At 51.2% G+C, this 23,336-nt stretch overlaps 8 protein-coding genes across 8 annotated transcripts; 4 read left to right on the top strand and 4 right to left on the bottom strand.

Annotated features, from left to right (window-relative positions):
• Positions 1–460: 460 nt before the first annotated feature.
• BKA67DRAFT_635372 (histone acetyltransferase GCN5) lies at positions 461–2,864 on the bottom strand (the record flags this gene model as incomplete). Its single annotated transcript, XM_046105653.1, has 2 exons — positions 2,527–2,864; positions 461–1,543 (listed from the first exon to the last, which is right to left on the bottom strand). The coding sequence occupies exons 1-2, from the start codon at positions 2,698–2,700 to the stop codon at positions 461–463; spliced, it is 1,257 nt and encodes a 418-aa protein (XP_045961993.1). The 5' UTR covers positions 2,701–2,864.
• Positions 2,865–3,075: 211 nt separating this feature from the next.
• BKA67DRAFT_532949 (Rad1/Rec1/Rad17) lies at positions 3,076–4,194 on the top strand (the record flags this gene model as incomplete). Its single annotated transcript, XM_046099625.1, has 2 exons — positions 3,076–3,253; positions 3,392–4,194. The coding sequence occupies 2 exons, from the start codon at positions 3,076–3,078 to the stop codon at positions 4,192–4,194; spliced, it is 981 nt and encodes a 326-aa protein (XP_045961992.1).
• A 2,352-nt stretch (positions 4,195–6,546) lies between these two features.
• Positions 6,547–7,687, top strand: BKA67DRAFT_532948 (uncharacterized protein; the record flags this gene model as incomplete). Its single annotated transcript, XM_046099624.1, has 5 exons — positions 6,547–6,692; positions 6,722–6,882; positions 6,927–7,121; positions 7,371–7,424; positions 7,563–7,687. 5 exons carry the CDS (start codon positions 6,547–6,549, stop codon positions 7,685–7,687), a joined length of 681 nt encoding a protein of 226 aa, XP_045961991.1.
• Positions 7,688–10,279: 2,592 nt separating this feature from the next.
• BKA67DRAFT_532947 (uncharacterized protein) lies at positions 10,280–12,454 on the top strand (the record flags this gene model as incomplete). The annotated part of the gene is made up of 1 exon (XM_046099623.1): positions 10,280–12,454. The coding sequence occupies one exon, from the start codon at positions 10,280–10,282 to the stop codon at positions 12,452–12,454; it is 2,175 nt and encodes a 724-aa protein (XP_045961990.1).
• Positions 12,455–14,240: 1,786 nt separating this feature from the next.
• BKA67DRAFT_197286 (Oligosaccharyltransferase subunit Ribophorin II-domain-containing protein) lies at positions 14,241–15,986 on the bottom strand. Its single transcript, XM_046095395.1, has 4 exons — positions 15,411–15,986; positions 15,144–15,342; positions 14,793–15,080; positions 14,241–14,727 (listed from the first exon to the last, which is right to left on the bottom strand). The coding sequence occupies exons 1-4, from the start codon at positions 15,542–15,544 to the stop codon at positions 14,488–14,490; spliced, it is 861 nt and encodes a 286-aa protein (XP_045961989.1). The 5' UTR covers positions 15,545–15,986; the 3' UTR covers positions 14,241–14,487.
• Positions 15,987–16,008: 22 nt separating this feature from the next.
• Positions 16,009–19,406, bottom strand: BKA67DRAFT_556242 (glycosyl hydrolase family 3 N terminal domain-containing protein). Its single transcript, XM_046102148.1, has 3 exons — positions 18,725–19,406; positions 18,583–18,668; positions 16,009–18,525 (listed from the first exon to the last, which is right to left on the bottom strand). The coding sequence occupies exons 1-3, from the start codon at positions 18,921–18,923 to the stop codon at positions 16,429–16,431; spliced, it is 2,382 nt and encodes a 793-aa protein (XP_045961988.1). The 5' UTR covers positions 18,924–19,406; the 3' UTR covers positions 16,009–16,428.
• BKA67DRAFT_619830 (putative UDP-N-acetylglucosamine pyrophosphorylase) lies at positions 19,407–21,356 on the bottom strand. The gene is made up of 2 exons (XM_046105464.1): positions 19,647–21,356; positions 19,407–19,591 (listed from the first exon to the last, which is right to left on the bottom strand). Exons 1-2 carry the CDS (start codon positions 21,129–21,131, stop codon positions 19,535–19,537), a joined length of 1,542 nt encoding a protein of 513 aa, XP_045961987.1. The 5' UTR covers positions 21,132–21,356; the 3' UTR covers positions 19,407–19,534.
• Positions 21,357–22,243: 887 nt separating this feature from the next.
• BKA67DRAFT_655995 (uracil-DNA glycosylase-like protein) lies at positions 22,244–23,209 on the top strand (the record flags this gene model as incomplete). The annotated part of the gene is made up of 1 exon (XM_046106863.1): positions 22,244–23,209. One exon carries the CDS (start codon positions 22,244–22,246, stop codon positions 23,207–23,209), a length of 966 nt encoding a protein of 321 aa, XP_045961986.1.
• Between the last annotated feature and the right edge of the window lie 127 nt (positions 23,210–23,336).

The raw sequence follows: 23,336 nt of genomic DNA, 5'->3' as shown, positions 1-23,336 counted from the left end.
ATTCTTGAAACACGTCATCTGCCATCTAAATGATGTTATCCTTCCCCACACCAGTGCTCACGATATGAGCACTCGGCTTTTGTTCCTGGCCCTGACTTGGAGCATCGTCGAACCCGTGAACTGTCTGGCCACGTCTCATCTCGAGCCCCTTTGTCTGCTGACGAGACACATGATGCTTGATTTTTTTTTTCATGCGGTGGGTTGTCCGGGATTAGTAACAGCAGCCTGTGTTGCAGCGCTATACGAGTCAAGATGCCATTTTCTTATTATAAATAGCGATTGTATATGTGCGATAGTCGTAGGATGATATTAACAGACAAGACGTCTGTCGCGAGCCTCTTGTGCTTCCCCGCAAATGCGCTGGCGGAAAAGGAAGGCGTCTCAGGTCTTGAGATCAGCGTCATCCACTGGTTTGTTGTAATCGTCTTGGCGGCCTTCCCCGTTGCAAATTGACACCCTCCTACGGCTCGAGATGCGACCACTCGGGGATAGCCTTGATCTGATTCCACATATACTTCTCCAGCTTGTTGGCGGACTTTGCGTATGGGGTGGTTTCGTTGTTATACTTGCGGCAGTTGTCGAAGATAAGCTTGGCATCTTTAATGAACTCTTCTGGTGTACTGTACTGGTCTGCTTCCAGCTTGGCCTCCATGGTTGACAAGTCCATAGGCTCCTTGATGACTTCGTAGTAGTCGGCCACGTCGTCCTTGTTGACGGGGATGAGGAAGGGCCAAGCAGACTGGTGGTTCTGCAGGTCGTTCAGCAGATGGAGTAGTTGGTTGTAGTTTGGACCATGCCGTGGCTGACGGGATAGCTCGTCCATATCTGGAGACCAGCCCGATGCGCGGATGGCAGGAATGGACATGGGGTCTATGGCAGTGACGCCGTTCCTCCACTCCTTGGGCGGTTGGTGGACGACATGCGACTTGGAGAAGGCGCGGATCTTGGCGTGGACGCATTCTTTCTGCTTCAACAGCATGCGACCCATTTCGAGATATCGCACTCTAGGCAGCATGCTGCACTGCATGATGGTGCCACCTTCGTAATCCTTGATGTAGCCCATCCACACGGACTTGGGCAGGGTGATCTCCTTGGTGAAGCCTTGCTTCTTAAAATAACCTATAGCATAGTTGTCTGCATATGTCAGAAAGTGCATGACGTCGCTGGTGGCCTTGACGTAGTCCTTCAAGTGGGACATGAGATGAGCACCGTATCCCTTGACCTGCTGGTCGCTGCTGATGGCGCAGAAGACGATCTCGGCGAACTGGCGGCCCTTGAAGGGACGGTAGGTGATGCCGCCAACTACCTCCAAGGGTTTCTTGACAATTGCTATGGATAAGTGAGTGCGGTCGTAGACCAGGCGAGCGATATAATCTTTGGGCATCTTGGGCAGTTGCTTTTGGAAGATGCATTTGAGGCCGCTGAGGACAATCATGGACTCGCGCTGGTTGTCGTTGTTGACTACGCGGAACTCGATCTCGCCGTTTCGTTCCTCGATGACACCGAGCTGGGGAGGCTTGTTGTTAGCGAAACCGGTATTCTCCTCGCAGTGGGGGCAGAAGGGTAGGGGCAAGGGCACTGGCTGATCTGCGGCAGCTGTGCGTGTGTGCGGGAAGAGAGAATGGCTTCCCGGGCCGACCTGTTGATATGTTCGCGTGTCTGGTGAGCTTATGGTGTCTGTGGGATGTGCGTGCTGCACCACTAGTGCTTGCATGTCTGAATGTCCAACTGCGACTTGCAGGGAGCGTTGCGAGAGGACGGTTGAAGTGTCTGCTGCCGCAGAGGTACGAGAGCGTCGAGACAAGCGGGAAGGAGAAGTATTCACTTTTTCTGGGAACGGTATAGGCTTCAGGGCAGGCGGCTTCTTGTCTGTTTCCGCGTCCTCGACCTTCGCGCGCTTGGAGGAGGTTTGCGCCTCGGCCTCCTCGGAAGCTTTCCGTTTGCCATCTGGGGGGGAACATGGTGGGTTAGCTCTATGTCTCGATGGTACGGGCGCTGGGGCTCCGGGGGTGCGGGAATGAAGCTTACTCTCTTCTTTGACCATGTTGGCGACGTCTCTGGACGACTATCCAGAATGCGACGCGACGTGACCGTCGCGCGTCGTGAGGTGAGATGAGATGCGGTCGCTTTCTTATGTAAGATGACCTATGTCGGATCGGCCTGAGACTGAGACTGGGGTACGGCTTGCAGGGGGGGCTAAATGGTCTTTTGGTGGAGAAGTCGCGGCCAAAGGCCAAGGCCACCTTTCGTTTTTAGACTGGCTAACTTGCTAGTTATTAGCAAACCCGCGACGCTCGTCTCAAAACTGGGGGAAAGCTTACGAAGGCTCAAAGCTTGGGCAGTTGAACAATCTATCCCATCATTCACCACTCATCAACACACAACCTAGATCTCTCAGACAGGTTCTTCGATTGACTTCAGCTCCGGCATCACTGTCACTCCTTTCAAACACGACACCACACAACCGCTCAAACTCTCAACCCTCAGCCCTCAACCCGCGACCACACTGGCTTCCAGCTTTCAAACTTCCGTATGGATCCCTCTCTCGCCGCTCAGTGGGACGCTCCAGGCAGCCCCTTCCTCCCTACAGTCGGCAAAGGCACCCAATTCCTTGTCGGCTTCACTCTCGTGCTCTTCGGCCTTGTCTTGTTCGGGGGGTTCGCATTGAGTGAGTTCGCCCGTGGAGACATACCGAGGCATCACCAGTCGTGGCTAACACAAGAACCTGCAGACCGCTCCCTGATCAACGTTCCCTTCATCGGTATTCCCGCTTCTTTGGCGTTGGCGTATGTCTCCTCCCCCGTCATCCCTCTCATCCAACATCGTTCTCATCACAAGCAGTTTCGGCACCGTCTACATGTTCTGCGCAGTTGGAGTCTACGTTTAGACGATAAAGATCAAGTAAAATTAAAAGAGATACCCACGAAGGCCCTGCCGGAACCACGAGATATCAGGGCCTGTACTATAGATGAAATAAGGCGCACAAAACTTCTACTTTGATCTACTACAACCTTGTACCCATTGATTGCAAGCTTCCCTTCCCGGGCAACACCATCTCCAACATATCTTGCCATCATGGCCGCCTCCACCACCGGTTCAGTTCCTCCGCAACCACCCTTGTTCCGAGCCATCACAAGCTCCACGAGGCAGATATACCAACTTTTGAAATGCATCAGTTTCACTCCAAAAGCTCACGTTCAGATCACCAAAGACGGCATCAGGTTTGCCGCCGACCATTCCAGAGTCATGCAAGGTAGGATGTCCTGCGTTGTTTGCGTTGCTCCAACACAGATTTCCTTCCCTTTTGTCTTCTTTTTTATTTATTTTATTTTCTTTTTAATAAATTTCTTTTTCTTTTAATATGGTGATTGATGACCAACAATCATTTCAGGAGTTGCATTTCTGGACAAGGCCCTCTTCACCAAATACTCTTTGACCCTCCCAGACAATGAGGATGTCGCTCTACCTCAGTTTCAGATCAATCTAGCCGCCTTTTTGGAAGCACTGCAAATCTTTGGGGCCACGGATGTGGCTGCCAGACAAGCCAAGGCCGAGGCCGAGTCATACCGGAGCAACTTACGGAATTACCGTCCGGACGCCTTCAATCACCAGACCTTGGGCATGCAAGGCACCTGTTCTCTTCTATACGAGGAAGACGGTTCGCCACTCAGCATCATCATGGAGGAGACTGGTGTCAAGACTCGGTGCAACATGATGACCTACACTCCGGATCAGCCAGATGATATCCCTTTCGATCGAGATGACTTGACCTTCAAGATCATTATGCAGGCAAGATGGCTGTTGGATGCACTTTTTGAGCTAGCCCCCATGTCACCTACGCGCATCACTATCACCGCTTTACCTAATGCTCCATACCTGAGTCTCTCCAGTGGCGGATCCCTCGGCAGCGCAAGTGTTGATTTCTCCAGTGGGCGAGATCTCCTTGAGACCTTCTCCGTCCGGGAGAAGTGGGCACAAGGTTTCAAGTTCGATCTTATCAAGTCCGCTAGTGAAGCGATGCGCATAGCAAGCAAAGTCAGCTTCCGTGGCGACGGCCAAGGTGTCCTGAGTCTGCAGTTTATGGTCGAGGTTGAGGGTGGCGCTGTCAGCTTCTTAGATTTCCGATTTGTCCCTTACGCCGAGAACACAATGGACGATGAGGACACCAACTCTGACGAGAATATGTTCGATTGATGGTCGTTTGATCCAGCCACGGAGTCAAGCAGCTGACACATTGCATGTGGCGCAATAGTCGGCAGATAACTATGAAGAAGTTTACCGCGATGTTCCTCCAAACACGTGACGACGATGCCTATTATGGAATGAAACTATGCCGATTTACGTCCCCATCTCTTTTGACGGACCAGAGTCTCCCTCTGGTGGCACAATGCCATCTGCTCGAATTACGTCCGAAGCACATAAGAGTTGATGCTTCGCGTCAACCTTATCCTGGCTATCATAGACATGTTTCATCTTGGTGAGGTTATGATTGGTTGGTTCTGACACTGCATGTTACTGGCAGAAGCTTATACGGAAAGGCGTGGCGCTGGACTCCAGCGCTATAGATATTGTGCAGCGATCCTTTGACACAGTCACCTAACCGTTGAAGCCGTCAGAGCTGTGTTCATCTTGCCGACGCTGTGTCAATGCCGGGATTGTGATCTCGGCACCCCAGTGATATCCTAAGACGGAAAGTTAGGGGGACTTTCACGATGAGTTGTTTCCTCTCAGAGATATGAATATTAGTGACAGCTCATGGACAGTGTTCACAAGCAACAACATCCCATCTGCGTCCTAGGTCCCGCAGACAATGGCAATGGTATCCACACGTGCCTATACGATAGCCGTGATTCTCATTTGCTTACGAAACCCAACAACATCGGCCCCTTAGCTCTCCAGTTTGTTGGCGGTTTTGCCGGCCCGGAAGAGACTATCCCATGATATCCACATAACTATCTACCTGTGCATCGTAAGACAGAATAAAGGCGTCCGAAACTCTATTTGGGCTCCACTTCAACTGACGTACTGAGACATGGCAAAAGCTACGGACGAAACTACGGACGAAACCACGGAGTCAATGACGGGTGGTTATGTGAGAAAGTGGTCGCTATCAAATGATCTTGTTCCTACGGCCGATGAGTGTGTCGGATCTTATGGCCCAGGGCTCCTTGAACATAAGCATACACGCATCCAAAGTGTGGGCTTTCAACTGACAGCCATAGACGATGGACTGAACAGAACTCAATCTTGGATCTGCTAGCAATGAAGAATATTTACGATGCCGTTATCGCTCCAAAAGAAACACTCTCACAAGATGGGCGACTGCAACAGCCGTTGCCACAACTGGCTTAGAATTGTGCCGCGTTAACCCCCATGGATACGACGTTCGCGGCAGCATAATACGTGACGAAAATGTGGACTTTGACGTTACTTAATCCAACGCTTTTGGCCCGACATAAAGATCATGAGTATGAATATCTTAAACAGATTAATACGCCTTCGCACGAAATTACTAGGCTGTGTCTCTGATAAGAAGTGGCGCGGCTGTCAGAAGGCTCCGCACAAGCTCTGCAAGATGGCTTATACTCTTGTCTTTGAGCCTCATCAAAGACACGACTTCACACATCAGAGAGCGAGGCGCCACGGAAAGTTAGGGAAAATACTTCCATGCATCCTTGCTCGGTTCTCAGACTCGACTGAACACATCCAAACCTGTCAGCTTTCAATAGGAGCTGGCGGTCTGGGCAAGCCACAAATCGCCGGAAGCGGCAAAGTAGCCCCACACCATTTATGCACTATACAATTACAGCCAACAATGCAGCTCGAGTTCGCGAGGGGTGCTAGGACACCTCGACTAATTTGGACACTATTCACGCTAACTCACAACGCTGTCCGTGGGGCAAGAACAAAACCAAGCAGCCCTCCCCAGGCTGTCAAAGGTTAGCTTCCTCCGTAGTCTCGTCAGTCTCGTCCGTAAAAGTCTAACTAGAGACAAGACTAAGGCGCGTCCCTTTATGCCTCCCTCATTGTTGTAAACAGCACATGGTGTTGACAGCTGATGTAAATGCAGCTGATGCGTGGAGGTTCACACAGCTACTGGCCAAAACTGCAAAGAACACTACTGGACTATGGAGGCTTCAACATTCGACATCAAACTAGCTTTGAGGAGTTCTCGATCCAGTCTACGATTGTTCATTGGAGGAAATGCGAATCTTAAGTAGTGTGTGGAGTAATCCTAATTGTCTTTAGACGTCTCCAGCTTGTAAGAGGCATGTGGATCTTGCGAGTGTTGGCCACTGGCTAGTTCCTTTTGTCTTCAGGAGCTTCTTCTCCAATATGGTTCTGGATATCTCAGCTCCGGATATATAAGATTCTCTGCCGTTCCTTGCAGATGTGTCTCTATATTCTGCATCAGACATCAAAAACAATCATCACAATAAACCTTGTCTACTATCTCCCGCAGTAGCTTCAACGACCAAACACACTTCGAAAAGCAACCCTGACCTTCTTATTCTACAACCAAACAACCACCACCAAAACTTCAAAATGCCTCGCATTCCTACCACCGTCACCAACTTCCACTCCAAGGAGGCTCAGACCAAGACGGTCAATAAGCTCCGAGTCCTCATCTCTGGATTCAAGAAGCAGCCCGCCCACGGCAAGGTCGAGACTGAGGAGGTCCCTGTGAAGAAGTACATGCATGTGCCTACTGAGGCCGCAGCTGGCTTCCTGAGGACAGCCACGCCACACCACATGAAGGTCGCCAACGAGATTCTATGAGCCACACACCTAACAGCGTCGTACGACATGCTATGCAACAACAATATCGCGCCGGAGCCAAGTCAGGCTCCGGCAACAACAATCAAGCCCCCGATAGCTTGAGTATTTCGGGAGTCTCAAAGCCACCTCATCTATAAAGGGGGCAGCCGGCATACCGCACATTCCGTATGTTAGAATACCGAGACGACAGACCTTCGCGCTATGTTTGGGATACACCGCATCGCGCCTTGGTCTGAGTACCGCCGCGCGACGGGCACAGAAGCTGTTCATCGAGCAACGGTGGGCATTCTGCCCGGGACTGCCAGGTGGCTTCAAGGGATCAGAAGTGCCTCGAGGCTTCTGTAAGCAATGAACAGCTATCAAGAGGAGGACTATTTGATGAGCTATGACTACATTTTGAACAGTCGTATGAGACATGAATGCGTAGCACTGCAGAACCGTGCTATCTATTTTACTGATTAGGCGCTATGAAAAGAATCAATATTATCTAACACCTTTCTTGACTTTGCCCATATGTGAATGTGGTTCTCACAACAACTACAACTTTTTACAATCACCTCGTTAAGCACTCATGCTCTATTCTGGTACAGGTTTTCAGACAATTCGCCACTGCTTGTACCGGTACTGCAACCCTCCTTCGCATTGTAGGTGTTCTACATTTCTCTGCAGTCCTGATAACGCATGCATGAATGGCATTTCCACATTCGTCCACGGTCATATGCCGAAGTGGAGAATGCCAAGGTTCCATCTTTCAGCCAGCCCTACATACAATACAAACCCAGTGGTCTGGAAGCCAAACCCCCCCAAAACTCAAAAAGCACGTCAACCTATTTTCGGCCCTAGTCTAGTCCAGTACACCAGCTGTGATAATGGCATCGTATCCACTACAGTTCAGAGAAACCAATAGTTTCGCATGGTACTCGGCCACGTGAGCGATGCGGCGAGATGGTGAGGGACATTTTATGCCTCACGGAGAAGCGTGGGCAAACCGACATCCAAGCGACTAGGTTAGGTCAATGCAGTTCTCCCAGCAAAACGACAATCTCGGGGTTTCCGTATGGTTGCCGCACCAGCTCAACTGGCAGGTAGACTAGGTCTAGGTGTAACTATGTAGCAGATTCAAAGAAAGAATTAAATAAAATAAAATAAACCTGTATTTAAGGGGGGCCAGGGGAGGAGGTCTGCCGGGCTTGCTAGCGGGTTGCTTTTGGTCACTCTTTCTCAAACCCAGCCAGCCCCCGAGTGCAGACATGCGTTCCTCGAATAGATCAAAACGAGGAGCTGCCTCACGCCGTGGTCAGTGTCATCTCACAGTCCCCGCTGGATGTGGTATTAAAGGCCGACGCTCGCTCTGACCTCTTCCCATTATTTTGCGTTGGTTTCAATAGAAACAGCAAATCTCGCTTGGCAAGCAACTCCAGCTGTGCGCTGACTAGCGCTAGCCGCTTGAATCTGTTGCCGGATCGGCTGTCGAGTCTGGGTCAAATAGGTTATTACTAGATACATATGTACTTAGTATGGCAAGGCTCCTGTGTGGAGCTAAGATGGTTGTCAATAGTGTGCAACACTGGTTCTGACGGACTAATCCTGAATACAGCGTACAGTAGGTATAACTACTCGGGGGGGTGGGTTTTTGTTGATGTGGAAGTTAAAGAGGCAAGGGATCTTAAGAACGATGAAGTATTATCAAGAAGAACCTTGGCTGTGCTGCTACATCCAATCGCATTCGCTAAACTTGTCGGTCTGGGGTTGATGCTGACATTAATTTATTATTGGTGCCCGAGCAGTCGCTTATTCGAGCTGCTGTCAACCGTGGGGAGCGTGGATGCTTTTTATTGTGAGGTGAGCATCTGCCGCAATAGCGTTCCGTGCAGATATGCTCCAGGAACTTCGTAAAATCATGGTATTGGCAGCTATTTGCACTTGGGCACAGCCGGCGCCCTGCTCGAGATGTTTTGCCGAGATGCAGGAGATCCCGTGGTGGTGGCTGGCGATGGGTGCGAAGCGAGGGACAAAAGGCATGCTGGCAAGGAGTGTCGAGGCTTCGCTGGCGCAGTTTTGCATTTATGTCGCGGGTTGCATGCGGTCTCCCATCGGACACCTGCATTGGTTTTCTTCTTTTCACAAAGCCCATCTATTAGGCTTCGCCATTCCGTCGTCGCTGTTTTTGCGCCTGGCTGGTAGATGCCGAGCCCTTTTTCAATCTATTGTGGGAACACCGATCGAACCCCTCATGGCTTCATCCGATCCCCCTTCCCAGGAATGGTGGAATATGGCTAGTTGCATCATGAGTTGGAACATGCAGCATTCCATTAGCGACGAGAGTCGTTGTTTGGTTCGGAAGTTATTCTGGAACTCCAAATCTTTATTATAGGATAGGCCAAGTCACCATTGATGCGTCTTGCACCGGGCCGTGAATCTTGATGATCTTCTGCTGCGAGCCTGAAGCAATTTACGTCAACTGATTTTGATGCGATGCTCAATCTATTCATAACCGCCGGCTCCAGCCAACCCGGAGACCTGCCATCTGCACCACCATTATGGCCTGCGCAGGCTCGTCATTGTAGCTCTACGTTCCGAGGGCAGAAGAAAAAACGCATCTGCTACAGTCACTGCGGAGCCAGGCACCATGGAAACACATTTCGTTACATCCAACAGCATGAAAAGAAAATGTTAAAAGAATATATCGGGGCTTTGTGCTCAATCGCGATTCCCTGCCGCCATACACGAGCCCTCAGGCAGGTCCACGAAATGCATGATTCAATGGTGCAGTGTCTCAACTAGGCCACAAGCACTGTGAATGGCTACTGTCGCTCGCTGGTGCTTAAAATTGTTGCACGGCGAAGGCATTAGCCATGTTCTCGCATGCGATATTCCGTGTTTGGGCTTCAATACGAAGAACTACGGAGCTTTTGACTTTGCCTGTGCAGGGGGGCCAGGAACTGTGTCTTCTCGATTGGTTAATGAACTCATGCAGTCTTGACCGCACTCACGGTGTCGTTGGTGTTCCTCGACTCTATCGAAAACATGAACTCAACCGTAACCGAAGGGACTTTGAGGTTCCTTAGCATCGCCTTCCAAAGGGATTCTTTCCGGGGTCAGTATGTTATCTGGAGGTCATATGCAGTAGGAACGCACTCTGACCAATGGTTGGTAGGAAGAACGAAATCCCATTGCAAACTCCTTGCTCCAATACATGGACTGTTCTGCATGACCAACCCCAACGCCTCTTTCGTGTAAGCTGCCAAAGCCGTTCGCAGCTAAAAAGCTGCGAAGAACAAGAATGATACCCTGCTTTATGGCTTTCTGTACTACAGCCATGCAGGAGTAGAAGACTCGACGGCCCTCCTAGAGGTTGCCTTTCAAATCTAGCATCTCTCTGTGTACATGCTTTCAAACTCCCATATATTCGAGGGTGACAACCCCCACCTCTTCTGAGTACCCTCATGTTTGCTTGATATATATCCCTTGCATATAGATCGCCCTCAACTACGCCACGATGTCCATGTACGGATTCAATATCAGGAGGCTAATCTCAACAAGGTGTGCACAATCTCCAGATGAAGCCGAAGATTATGACAGCGATGCAAGCAACCAATCAGCCCAAGCTACTTTTAGAGGAATGCGGAAGCCGTCTTGGTTTACCACGCGACGCCCCAGGAGCAGAAAGCAGCCGTCGACCCCAATCATAAGCAGAGTCCAGAGCCCGCTACAAAATGTCTCAAATTCGGGGCTATCAACGCTTCCAGATGAGACTCCACAATCTTCGGCCAGTTCTTTGTATAGTTGCGACGAAGGATATCCCATGTACGCCGGAACAAGGAGATCAACCCTCGGATCAATTGGCGGCAGCGAGCTTTCGTTGCAGATCTCAAGTGCTACTAGCGTCGAAGGCGACGATTTCCTACCACTCATCAAGAACAATGGCAAACACTTGAGGCTCGTGAATAAGCAATCAAATTCCTCGAAGTCGAGGTTGGACCTGATGGAGGCATTGTCCTTGGAACCAGATGACAAAGGAACGGAGACAACCCGACAAGGTCGAAGCGCCACTCCAGGATATCACCCAGATGATATTAAAGAAGCATCCCACGAGGCCGAAGTGGCTATCAAACTATGCGGGAGCATTTTGGCCGAATTAGATGCAACACGGACGTCATTCAATGAGACCCCAAGACTACCTCCCACCACAATAGTCAGACAATTATCAAGGCGAACAACAGTGAAGCCAAGGGTCAAGAAAAGCCATCCTCTTACGCTGATACGTACACCAGTTTCGCCTGTCAACACTGTCAGGCGGAAGCCGTCAGTCACCAAGGCTCAGAGGAAGAACTGTACCAAGCAGCGACAAATGAAGACGCAGCGGAAGTCTTTAGGCGCAAAATACGCGACCAAGAATAACTCGAAATGGACAGAAAATGTGTCAGATTTGCTGAGCGGAAAGTTGTTCCAGAAGATTGAGGCAGACGAGATGTTGACGCCGGCACAAATTAAGGCCTATAAGCTGAAAAGATTGTCCAAATTACAACTGCAAAACGCAATATCAAGTGAGACACTTGCTACCGAGACAGTCGACACGCCGGTCGAGCCTTTTCACATGGACGATCTACCTGCACGGATAGGATCGTCAGGGGTTCAACTTACTGCAAATACACCAGTCGACGAGAAACCGGATCCAGTGTTCTTCAATGAAGCGCTGAGAAAAGACTTCTCTATCGACCGAACGAGCGATGATGATGAACTATTCTTAGGCGCACCTTCGTCTACGCTGGCCAGCTCGCCTTCGAGTTCGACGGACTTGACCCCCAACAAAGATGGGGCGGCTTCCAGTTCACAAACACAAACAAAGAGCCCCAGTCGCTATGTGTTTCGCAAGATTTCCGAACTCCCAACAATATCAGAAAGTTTACCCCGTGATGACGAGCTCTTCCTGTCGCACGGCGTCACCAAGGCACGCAACGATGCCGCTGACGCGGATTATGTCTTCTTCCGCTCGACCCCTTACACCTTGACCGCTCCAAGACATCGACATGGACCTATCCGCCTGGCGAAAGCAGACCTCTGTCCAGATCCGAGACTTGGCGCTGATGACGGCCTTGACTGGACTGCCTTTCAGATGGCTATCCTAGGTGGCGCAGGCGACTACTTCACGGACAGCGAGCACATACTCCGCCTGCAAGAAGCCGAGGACGTCGAAGCGATCTGCGAGTGGTGGGACAACTGGGGCTTCGGTGGCTATGGTAGGCTCATGACACAGGACGACGAGCCCAAGAGCCCAAGCACCGTGTCGGGCGATGGCGACCCGCTGTATCACGAGATCGGCCGAGACAACCCATACAGCGCTCGGCACAGGTGGCGAAGTCTCCGGCGCAAGGCGGCCTCCGAAGGCAGGAGGCTCGACCTCGACCTGGACAGGGGCGACAAGCTGTACAACGGCGGGGGGATCAAGAAGTGGAGCGCCGACGGGCATGCGAGCCGGCTCCTGGAGCGCGAGAGCATGGCGAGTCTGCCGCAGAGCCCGATGCTCGACCTGAGGGTCATCGCCGGCGATAGTGACGTTGTCGACTTTGTTCCCATGGGGTATAACCTGAGCCATGACCTCGGCGACTTTCTGAACTGGGAGACCGAGAACGTCTATTCAGACAGTGCAATGTACCAGGGCGGTGTGATATAGGATGCCACCCCGTTTCACCGTTTGCTTTGCATCTGGCTAATATACCGGCGCATTCGGGACAGGACGAGAAATAATACGTAATAGTGTGGTGTGTAACCCGCTTGGCGTCCACCACGGGTACAGATGAAGGGCGCTGGGTTTCGCCCAGAAAAGAAAATATTCACAATGCGTTAACGGATTGGGCTACGGGCCGGGATGGCTGGCGTTGAAACTTTATTATCAATTCAAAATGGGAGGGATCAACCTGGAATGTTTACGAATTGCATAGCGCTTGAATTTTGGATACCCGTTTCCTCTGTACATGACAATACATATGGGCAGGAGGAGACAGCAGATGGTTTCTTGCAGATCTCAGCGTTGATCGCTGTTGGAGTCGAGACGTAAGAAAACTGGCAAAGCATCTTTTGCTTCCCTCAAAATTTACCTCTTGACTAGAGTCCCAGTGCCTATATGGGACCGTGATAATAATTTCGCCCATCTTTCACTGATGAGCACAATCTCATCAAGCAGTTCCTTCATGCCGAGTTGCCACAAGTCCCAAGTGTCATCGAAATGAACAGGAGAGCTTCCGCAAAGAGGAACAGCTCGATGATGATAGCCTTTACCGCCGTTGGTAGGTGATGGCAACTGAGAGAGCCATTTCTCATGCGTCTGCGATCTTCCGCAAACCTCGCGTAGCACAGGTGGGATCAGAGCATCCTTGGTTCTTGGCGGCGGCTCGTTGAAATCCGGAAACTCACACACGCGCTTTCTGGGGCCAACACGACGAGGCTATTTGAGGTAGCCTTTCTCGACGCTTCTGCCCTTTGACCCGGCCACGATCGGCCTTCTGATAAACCTACACAATATTATCCTCCGTGGTCTCGCCTACGCTCGTTCTTACTAGATACGATCTAATGTTTTCGGCATCACTTCCAAGAAACAAGCTGAGGTCTCGAAGCTCGGCTGCAGCGGGAGTGGCTAGCTCCGCATCCGATTTGGCCCTGATTGTGATACCGAATGGAGTAGCAATCTGTATCCAACGAAGGACCCTTCTTCCGAGAGCAGATCTCAACATCACTATCAAGCCTGAAGGAAGGGGGGGGGGGCCGCATTTCGGCCGATATGTAGTTCTCACAGTTCCGAAAACCTCATCTTGCCTTCATAGGGACCTCTACATCCAGAAGTACGTATCAATGGATGCCAAAGGCTCCTTGTTGGGGGGCGAGGTGCGAGGTGGTTGCTAGTCAAAGATAGGAACACATGGGATAAAAAGCAATGTCCAAGCAAATTCGACAAGTAGAGACGACTGATAAATGCGCTCTTCAATGGACGGATAGAAAAGAGGTCTCCTTCTCAATTACAATGTTCAAGGGCCTTGGTGTGTCACAAGGATTGGCCGAATGATAACCCTGGGGTTCAACACCAGATCACTCACAGAGTACGTGGATCAATGCTAAGAGTCCGAAAATAGGTATAAAAAAAAGGAAAGAAAAGGAGCAAGAGCCCCAGGTTAGATCTGCACACGGCTGCTCAATAATTTTAGGCTGTGTTGAGTGAGAAGGCTTTAGAATATGGGGTGATTTACACAACTTGAGTTATTGTCTATGAAGGGCAGAGATCGCGGGTCAGGGGTAAAGAAGATCACCAGCAATAGTACCTCTGCCAAAACATGCTCATGGTTGGGATTGTGCTCATCATATCACGGGCTCCCATTGATATGACATGCTTGTCTTCCAATTTCTCTCACTTTGAATGAGCGAACCCCGCATAGATTCACCTCGCTTCAATTTGGTGCCGTATTTCAACACGGATATATGGCTGCTCTTGCTCTGAGAGGACAAGATGGGTGCGAGTGCCTGCAGCCAATGCACCAAACGGTGGAATATTACCTCAAGATGCCGACCCAACGGTTGTAGTTTTACATGTTATTGATCCACCAAGGTGCTTTTGTGTACCCGCTCCCCAATGCATTCAAATCCAGATCGTTCGTAAATGCAGCGTACAACGCAGTTTAGAGATCGGACTGCGCTCAGCTCTTGCATCATCACCATTTACCTCTCTCCAGCCAGACGTCTGCTCTGGACCTCGCCAAGAGCCTTGGTGCCGCTCAGGAAGGCGACAGCGCCAACAACGCTAATCACGGGCAGGACCTGGAAGAGGTTCCAGCTGATGTAGTAGAGGTAGAAGACGAGTTCCATGGTGACGATGGAGCCGAAGAAAACAGCATGTGCGACAGGAGCAGTCGAGAGCGCCTTTTGTAGGTGTGCGACGTTGCCGCCGAGAGCCAGCCACTGTCATCAAGTCAGCATCGTTTTCCTAACGCATCGTAAACGATATATCATATCCAAACACTCACGCCAATGAACAAGGCAGGCAGCGTAGCAATAACGGCCAGCGCAAACACCAACGAGATAACCTTGGGCGGGTTCGTGGGGTCAGCGCGGAAGATGTGGTGAATCTCCTCGAGCTTGCCATATCGCAGAGGCTTCTCGTACGTCGGGGGAGTCGCGTTGGGGTCCAGCTTGAGTTGGACGTGGAACACAGGCTTGTTGTAGCCCTCGGAAGAACCGAAAGACGCAAGGATCAGAGACGCCTCGAGGGGTTTGGACGAAGTCAGGAGCTGAACAGGGATGTCGGCTTGTTTCTAGAGTCAATTGAGTCAGTCTACCGCAAGTTAGATGCCACAAGGGGGGAGGACGAGACGTACGAGATCGACGATGGCCTTGCCGTTGTCCTTAGTGGTCAGAGGGAAGGGGGCCTCAAGACCGGTCTCGGTCTCCTTCAGGACGAGGAAGGCTTGATGCGGGCGCTTTCCTTTGCCATTCTCCGTAGCTGTGAGAACAATCTTAAGCGTGTCGGCGGCGCCCAGAGAGACTGGAGCTTTAGGGAGGGCCTTCTCGGAGAACCTGAGGTATAGTTGTAAGTAATTGGTCTGCCGTCTCATAGCAATTGAAACAGGGCAAGTCCAACTCACTTCTCCTTGACAGCACCCTCCGACTTCTTGGCACCGACGGTGATGGTGCCCTCGTCGAATCCCCAGGACGAAGCAGCCTGAGCTGCACCAGCAGCCAGGAGAAGGGACGGCACGAAGGAGTGAAGGAAGCGCATCGTGAACGGCGTGGGTTGTGTGCGTGTGAAGAGGGAATGAATGCGTGTCAAGCTTCAAAGTAGCTTAGCTGGCTCTAAATTCCACGGCGGACTGAACACTTGGCGCTTCAATTGAGCTTACGACGTACGTGGAGGGCGTTCTGTGCACGGGCCTGCCAGGTACCCTCGGAGCGGAAATCAAGTTAGTCATTATCGATAAGGTTTTGAGTGGCCGACATTTACGGATTATTCGGAGTACAAATGCATCATAGGCAATGCTAGTCGGGTCTTGTACTGTAGACTTACACCTCACGAAAAGCGGTTGAGGTCTCGATTCTCGTCCTGCAAGGCACTGCAGGGCAGGAGAGATTTGGGGACGTTACTGAAGGCAGCATCTATTCGCTTCAGAAGTTGACGGCCAATCCCAAGAAGGAGGCATGTTAGCCCTCAAGGGACAGTTACTGCGAATGAAGAAACATCAATCTGTCCAGCCGTTTAAATTAGAGCCAGATGGTTTGCTATTACTAACTAGTGGTCGTGCCGCCAGCTTGCCTTCATGGCAATGTGTTCCCCCACAGTTTGACACCGTGCGCAATGTAGACTTCTCAGAACCACAATCACCCAGAACTCGTGTCTGTGGTTGATTTACATAATTTGACTATCCGTATTGTATCTGAGATCCAATAATTTGTCCTACTATAAACAACAGGTATGGAATGCTCAGATTGAAAGCTCTACGTAAGAAGCTTTCTGAAGTTTCTCGAGCTTACAGAGAATTTCGAGCTACTCATCATTATTTGTTTGCATGCCTCGCAATCTCGAGGTGCATTAACCGATTTGCTTTCATTTGTTCATAATCTTTCTTTTGATCATAGCTCCGTCGGGTCATTCCTGAGATCATGGAGTCAAAGCTGGATCGTCCCTTCTAGCCTGATATCCCGACTACTGGCCCCAATGGTGACATTGTACACGCCTGACTGCAAACGCCACTGCTGAACGATATTATCCCAAACACTCAGGTCCCGTCTCGTGAGATCGAATGTGACGGTGCTCGACTCTCCTGGCTGCAAAGGTACCCTCTCAAATCCACGCAGCTGGCGAACGGGCACCTCAAATTCATCACCTGGGATGCCCACATAGAGTTGGGCAACCTCGGAACCAGCAACACTGCCATCATTCGTGATGGTGGCAGTTATAGTGGCAATGGTCTCCCACAATGACGGATGTCCGCCCTGGACTATGGCAACCGACGCATCGGGAAGTGCTTCGGTATTGGCGTCAGAGGCCAAAGAAGCAGTCAAGTTGCTGTAAACAAAAGTGGTATATGACAGCCCGAAGCCAAACTCAAACTGAGGCTCAATATCGTACTTGTCGAAATACCTGTAGTCGATGAACAGTCCCTCGGTAAAATTGTCCTGTGGGAAAGCATCAAACGACACGGTCGAGTTGAGCAGCTCCCCATAATCCGACTGGTTCTTGGCAACCGTGTACGGAAGCTTGCCGCTGGGACTCACGTCTCCCCACAAGAGGTCGACAAGACTGTAACCGCTCTCCTGGCCAGGCAGCCCGGCATATAGCACAGCCGTCACGTTGGGGTGGTCGATCCAGCTCTCCACCGTGCGGATACCGGCAGAATGCACCACGACAATCGTGTTCGAGTAGTTGGCCGCTACATTGTTGATTAGGTTGTCGCTGTACGTGTCCGCCAATGATGTACGGTCGAAGTTCTCAGAGGCGTACGCATTGATGAAGACGAGAGCAGCATCCGCATTCACATAGATGGGCGATGGGTTCTCGGACGCGAAATCCCAGCGAAGAATGCCCTTGTCCTTAGCGACTCGCTCTTGGACCGCTTGGAAGGGGCTGATTACGTAGGGCGGTGCGCCGGTGCCCGAACCCCCGCCCATGATCAATGTGCCGTTGAAGGTATTCCACCCGTAATTGACCTCGTAGCCGCCGCCGAAGCGCAGGTAATTTTCCCAGGGAGAAAGAGGTAGTGTGGCGTCCCAGCCGTACACAGTGAGGAATTTTGTGTTGTTTGTGAATGGTAATGTGTTGTTCACGTTCTTAACCAAGACTGTTCCAGCTGTACCGATCTCGCGGATCAGGGAAGCATGATCATCCTGGACGTTGACCACCTCATGCTGCTGGGCATTGGTGTACACGGCATGCTCAGGAAATCCATCGGTCTGGTTCATGTAGTACCAGCTAGCCAGAATTCGGTTGGCCATATCAGTAACTCGTTCCGTGCTGACAGAACCATTGTTGACCGCCTCTGTGAGGTTGTTGCCCCAGTAGCCTCCGTCAGGCATGACGATATCCAACCCGGCATTGGCGGATGCCACTCCAGCATGTTGTCCCTGCCAATCACTAACGACGAATCCTTCGAATCCAAGCTCGGTCTTCAGAAGACCATTCAAGAGTTTGGAGTTCTGGCAGGCATATGAATTGTTGACGCGGTTGTATCCACACATGGCCGCACCGGCACCTTCTTTCAGGCCTTTCATGAACGGAAATAGGTAAAGCTCGTGAATCGCCCTGTCGTCGGCGTTGGCACTGATAGCTTCACCAAGATTGTTGGGATTCCGTCGCCATTCTTGCTCGTTCAGGAGGAAATGTTTGACCGTGGCAATGACGCCGGCGTCTTGAGTGCCTGCGACAATCTCGCCGAGACCCTCACCGGCAAGATAGGGGTCGTTGCTGAGGCCTTCCCAGTTACGTCCCCCGCGCGCCACTCGACCAAGGGGTCCTGCGACGGGGCCCAGCGCAACATTGATGCCCTTGCCGTGGTATTCCTCGCCCAGAGCTCTGCCGTATTGATACATGAGTTGGCGATCCCAGGTCGCAGCAACATGTATTTGTGCTGGAAAGGCGGACACAAATTCTTGCCCTCGAATTCCCAGCGGCGCATCCGAGAAGCACAGTGAGGGTATACCTAAACGGGGGACCGACCCACTGTTGCCAACACAGGCGCCTGTGTGCCCTCGAGTGAGATTGGTAATCTGTTAAAGTTATCAGCTATTTGATCTTCATCCGTCAACATTGGCAGACATATATACCTCCTCCAACGTCAGCTGGGCCGACAAGGCCTTTGCCTGCTGATAGGCCTGAGCCCATCGAGTGCTTGATGTACCATTCGATTCGGCTGTTTCAGGTCAGTAACACTCTTGGGTATGGCGTCGATATATGCAGGACACTCACGTGTGGGGTATACTGGCGGACTCAGACCATAGTAGGGCACTTCTGACTCTAGAGTATAACCTCCCCACCCATAACCTCCTGTAGCATTGCCAGCAGATGCAATGCTGGCCAATAAGGAAACAACGAGCAGCTTCATGGTGAAAAAGACGATATCGATGGGACAAGGGACAGAGGCCAAATGCCGAGCATGCTCAGCCATCAGATCTTTATACTTCACCTTCACTATTTACCACTGGCTTCTCTTGCGCCATATTCCCAGATGCCTAGCTCCGAACTTTGTGCCGGTAGGCCCACATTCTGCAGAGAGTCCCAACACCATTTCCCGTGTTGCCGGCCGGGAGTCCTAACAATAGCGTTGTATTATACCCATAATCGTGCAATGCCCGGGATGTCTGTGGGGTTAACATGACGTGCCAGTAATTGGTGGAGAGTTTGCGGAGACGAGCGCCCTAGATTCGTGGCCGATCGGCAGTTTGTTCTCCAAAATTGAGTTCTTCACTACATATGAAGGTCACGTCTCGCGCAATGGCTTGTGGATACGTTAAAATGTCGTGCTGCATTCGTGCCCGTAGATGCTGGAGAAAGTACCGCAGTGGCCTGAGCCAGTTGTGCATTGTAGACGTCGGGAGCAAACAAAAGTTGTTTTACCGTTATTCTACCGCTAATACTTGTGGATTTGGGGACGATTTGGTCATTCACGAGGTCTTTTGATTTTGCTCTATATATGCCTCATAACTTATAGCACAGATACGCTTTTGTACATCAACGAGACCGGACTTGATCCTTAATGTCAGTGATGTGGGAAGCACCTTAAATGGCAGCGTCTGAGATTGTCTTGCCCTTCAGACTTTCCAGGCCCTCACCACCCTAGATTTTCAATTAGTAAATGTAACTTTCTTTTGCCCAAGATAGCATGACTTACATAGCTCGTCAGAGGGGAAATCTCGAGACCCTCGCTGGCACCGTTGTTGACAGTGGCACCAACAGCCTCAGCCCACCTCTTTCCTTGACCCATAATGTCCTGCTTGCTAGTGATCATGTTGTCATCCTTGGCATCAGTGCCATTCTTCAAGGGCGAGAACTCATCCTCACGCTTGACCTCGAGACAAGCAAAATCGCTCAGCTCAAGCAGAGGGAAGTTGTCAAAGACGAATTGCTCGAGCTTGATGCCGTTAGGCTTGGACGGCTTCACGTCATCACCGGACGATGGGTCGACACAGGGAATCTTCTTGCGGGCAACGTGGTGAGGCAGCTTGCCCATCCACGAGTCCATGCCATCCAGGTACTTGAAGGAGTAGTAGTGGTTGACAATGTTGGCAGCTCTGAACTTGAGGACGCCAGGCTGGCCCTGGTCCTCTGCCTCAGCCGTTGCGCTGTCGATCTCGGAGTACTCAACAACGTCGGGCTTGCCGTTCTTGGACAGAATTAAGCCAACCGATTCGGTGGCATGGCGCTTTCGGACGACCTTGGTGGCCAAAGATACACCCTTGGCAGCTGAGAAACCAATAAAGAGCGGGTCAGCGACCTTGACTAAGCAGTTATCTACACAGTAAGCGTGGATGTGCTCGACACCACGCTTCTTCATGTCCTTCAAGACAGTATCGACCTCTGAACCAAACTTAGATGTGATAGGAGCCTGGTACAATGCCTTGTAGAGACCACCGTTGCCATCAGGAGCCACGGCAACCTTGGCTTTGCTCTCAAGCATAATCTTGCCCTCGTTGGAAATGCAGGGCAAGACACCTTGCTCGAAGATCATGACATCGTCCTTGTTCAAACCAAAGTAGGCACCACGCTTCTGGCGAGCCTCCTCAGTGTCGTTTGGCAGAATTTCGCCGAGAGACTTGCCCTCAAAGAAGTTTTGTGTGTTACCCCTAGTAGGGCCACTGGTCATGACGTACCATGGCACCACAACCTTCTCCTTGGGAGAGTGCTTCTTCTGTGCCAGCTCTTGGACCTTCAGGATACGCTCGGCTTGAATTTGGAACAGAGACTTGTGGGAAGGCAGTTGGATATCGAAGCAACCTTTGGGGGCCTTGCTTCCAAGTCTTGTGCCTTGACCGCCAGCCATGAGCACTACAGCAACCTTGTTCTCCGAGATCAATTGGAGACCATGCTCGTACCACGCTTGGAGGTCCTCGGGGCTCGAGTCGAGGATACTGGCAGTGGCTGACTCGGGCAGTGGCTCGACAGTGTCGGGCTTGCCATCGCTCTTGGGAGGGTTTAGAGCTCGGTCGGTGATCTGGTTGATCTCCTCGGGATCAAAACCCTCGAGTTGGTTGTAGAGAGACTCCTGCTCGGAATTCGAGAGAGAGTCAAAGAAGGCGTGGACTTGACCCTGGCCAGCCTTTTCGTACTTGGCCTTCTGGGCCTCGACGTTCTCGGGAGTGAATGATTTCGGTGCCATGGTCTTGGTCTTCGCTATATGGTTGAATGGAGGGGCAATTGGGTGGGTTTGCTGCACTTTGTTGGTTCTACAAAGCAAATGGGCCAGCGGAAAGATCAATTGAGTTTATATCGGGCTGGCTTTGTATATGCTAGTGCTGACGGGTGAAAAGACACGAGGTAAGCCAGAGAACAAAGTAAATATAGCAACGGGGTCCCTACAGTACACAGTAGAGCTGGTGGAAGCTAAAGTGGGGGGGTTTTCAACAAAGAGAGCGGAAGCACCTTCAACTTTGCCCCGCCATTGGAGCCGCCATCGCACCTCGTTGCCCTGAATTTTACCACTCAGCCCACCTTGGGGAGTGGCCATGCGGTGAAGCAGCCACATCCTATTTGCCAGTTACACAACATTAGACGAACTAACCTTAGTATTATCATAGTAGCCTTAGACATTTGGTCTGGCCTTTCAGCCTTTCGCCCATGGCAGGAAGCGGCCCACAAATTAGCTCCCTGCATTCTACTGTACTTGCTAGAAATCCTAAAAGAGAACATCCTTTCTCCAAATAAAGATCCAATGCCAACAGAAGAATTGGTTGTTCAACGGCGGGTGCCGCTGTACGGAGCCGTTCAGCTGCCGCTGTCACCCTTGTAAACATTGCAGGCCGGGAACTTGGATACGAGACGGTCCGGGGCTATGACGTTGGCGCGAGAACTAGTTTAGTTTTCGTGTGCTTCGTGTCGGTGAGAGCCTTGGTTACGTATGGAAGCAACAGTCAGTGCGACTTCGTTCTGTCCAGAAAAATGCTCACTACGAGCATTAAGACAGAAGGGAAAGCTATGAATCCCAGTTCAGAATGTGGAGGACAAGGATGGAATGAGAAGTTCTGAGGGTCTAGACTGTATGTAGGAAGACTCCTAGATGCGCTAGAGTAAGGCACCCGCCTCCGCAATGATCGCCATTAGGCTGCATACATACTCCCCCAACTTGGGACATGAAATATGAACTCCAGCCCAGCGAATTGTTTGTCACACCAAAGTCGCGGCCGATGCTTCATTTAGAAACATGCATGCTCAATTTGCACGCTAGTTAGTTTGAGATTAAAGATAGACGAACCACTGTAACGCCAAAATACAATGGCAGACAATGGAACGGAGGACGTTCCCGCAGCGCTGACTAGCACACCAAGCTTCGAAGGCCGACTCAAACTTACACAGTTCATGTATAACAGACCCGAGGATCTCGAGGCGTCAGCACATCGTAGTCCTCGTTTGAGAGCACTTCCCTCTGCCCTTTCATCACCTTCTCGTTCGCCATCAAAAGGTGCATCGCCTTCGCCGGCACAGTCAACGAAACGCAAGCATGAGTCTCAGGCGACTGCGACTATCACTGCCAGCAGTGCGTCCCAAACCCGCACGCCTTCCCCCAAGAAGCGGAATCGCAAAAGCAGCTCATATGCGCCACCCTCAACCTATGCCCACCTACCACCTTTGCAGGACATTTTTGCGCCTGACCTCCTGATCATCTTCGTCGGGCTGAACCCGGGCATCCAGACAGCACGTTCAGGACATGCTTACGCACATCCGTCGAACCTGTTCTGGAAGCTGCTGTACTCGTCTGGCATCACGCCGGTGCCTTGCAGGGCGGAGGAGGACCGCACACTGCCAGAGCGGTTTTCGTTGGGCAACACGAATATCGTGGAGCGGCCGTCGCGCAACGGTGCCGAGTTGAGCAAAGCAGAGATGGACGAAGGCGTGGAGGTGTTGGAGGGGAAAATCCGGAAATGGAGGCCCGAGGTCGTCTGTATCGTCGGCAAAAGCATCTGGGAGAGCATCTGGAGGGTCAGAAAAGGCAGAGCGATCTCAAAGGCGCAGTTCCGGTATGGATGGCAGGACGAGAGTGAGAACATGGGAGTTCCAAACCAGGATGAGGCCAAGGAGGACCATGTTGGGAGGTACCCTGGTGCTAAGGTTTTTGTTTCTGCAAGTACAAGTGGGCTTGCTGCTTCACTGAGACCAGAGGAGAAACAAAAAATCTGGAACGAACTTGGGGATTGGTGTAAGAAAAGGAGGCGAGAAAGGGACGGTGAAACCTCCACTTGAACTACGCAGGTTTTCATAGGAGAAAATAGTGATTAACGTGCATCAACTGTCGCGGTTGATCAAGTCGTGTTGTGTTGATAGACGTTCAGATTTTCCAACTCTAAGCTATTTCTAAGAGGAAAAATAA

Source organism: Truncatella angustata (assembly GCF_020726525.1).
Source record: "Truncatella angustata strain MPI-SDFR-AT-0073 chromosome Unknown BKA67scaffold_2, whole genome shotgun sequence".
NCBI classification, from domain to species: domain Eukaryota; kingdom Fungi; phylum Ascomycota; class Sordariomycetes; order Amphisphaeriales; family Sporocadaceae; genus Truncatella; species Truncatella angustata.
This window is presented reverse-complemented; position numbering and strand designations above follow the sequence as displayed.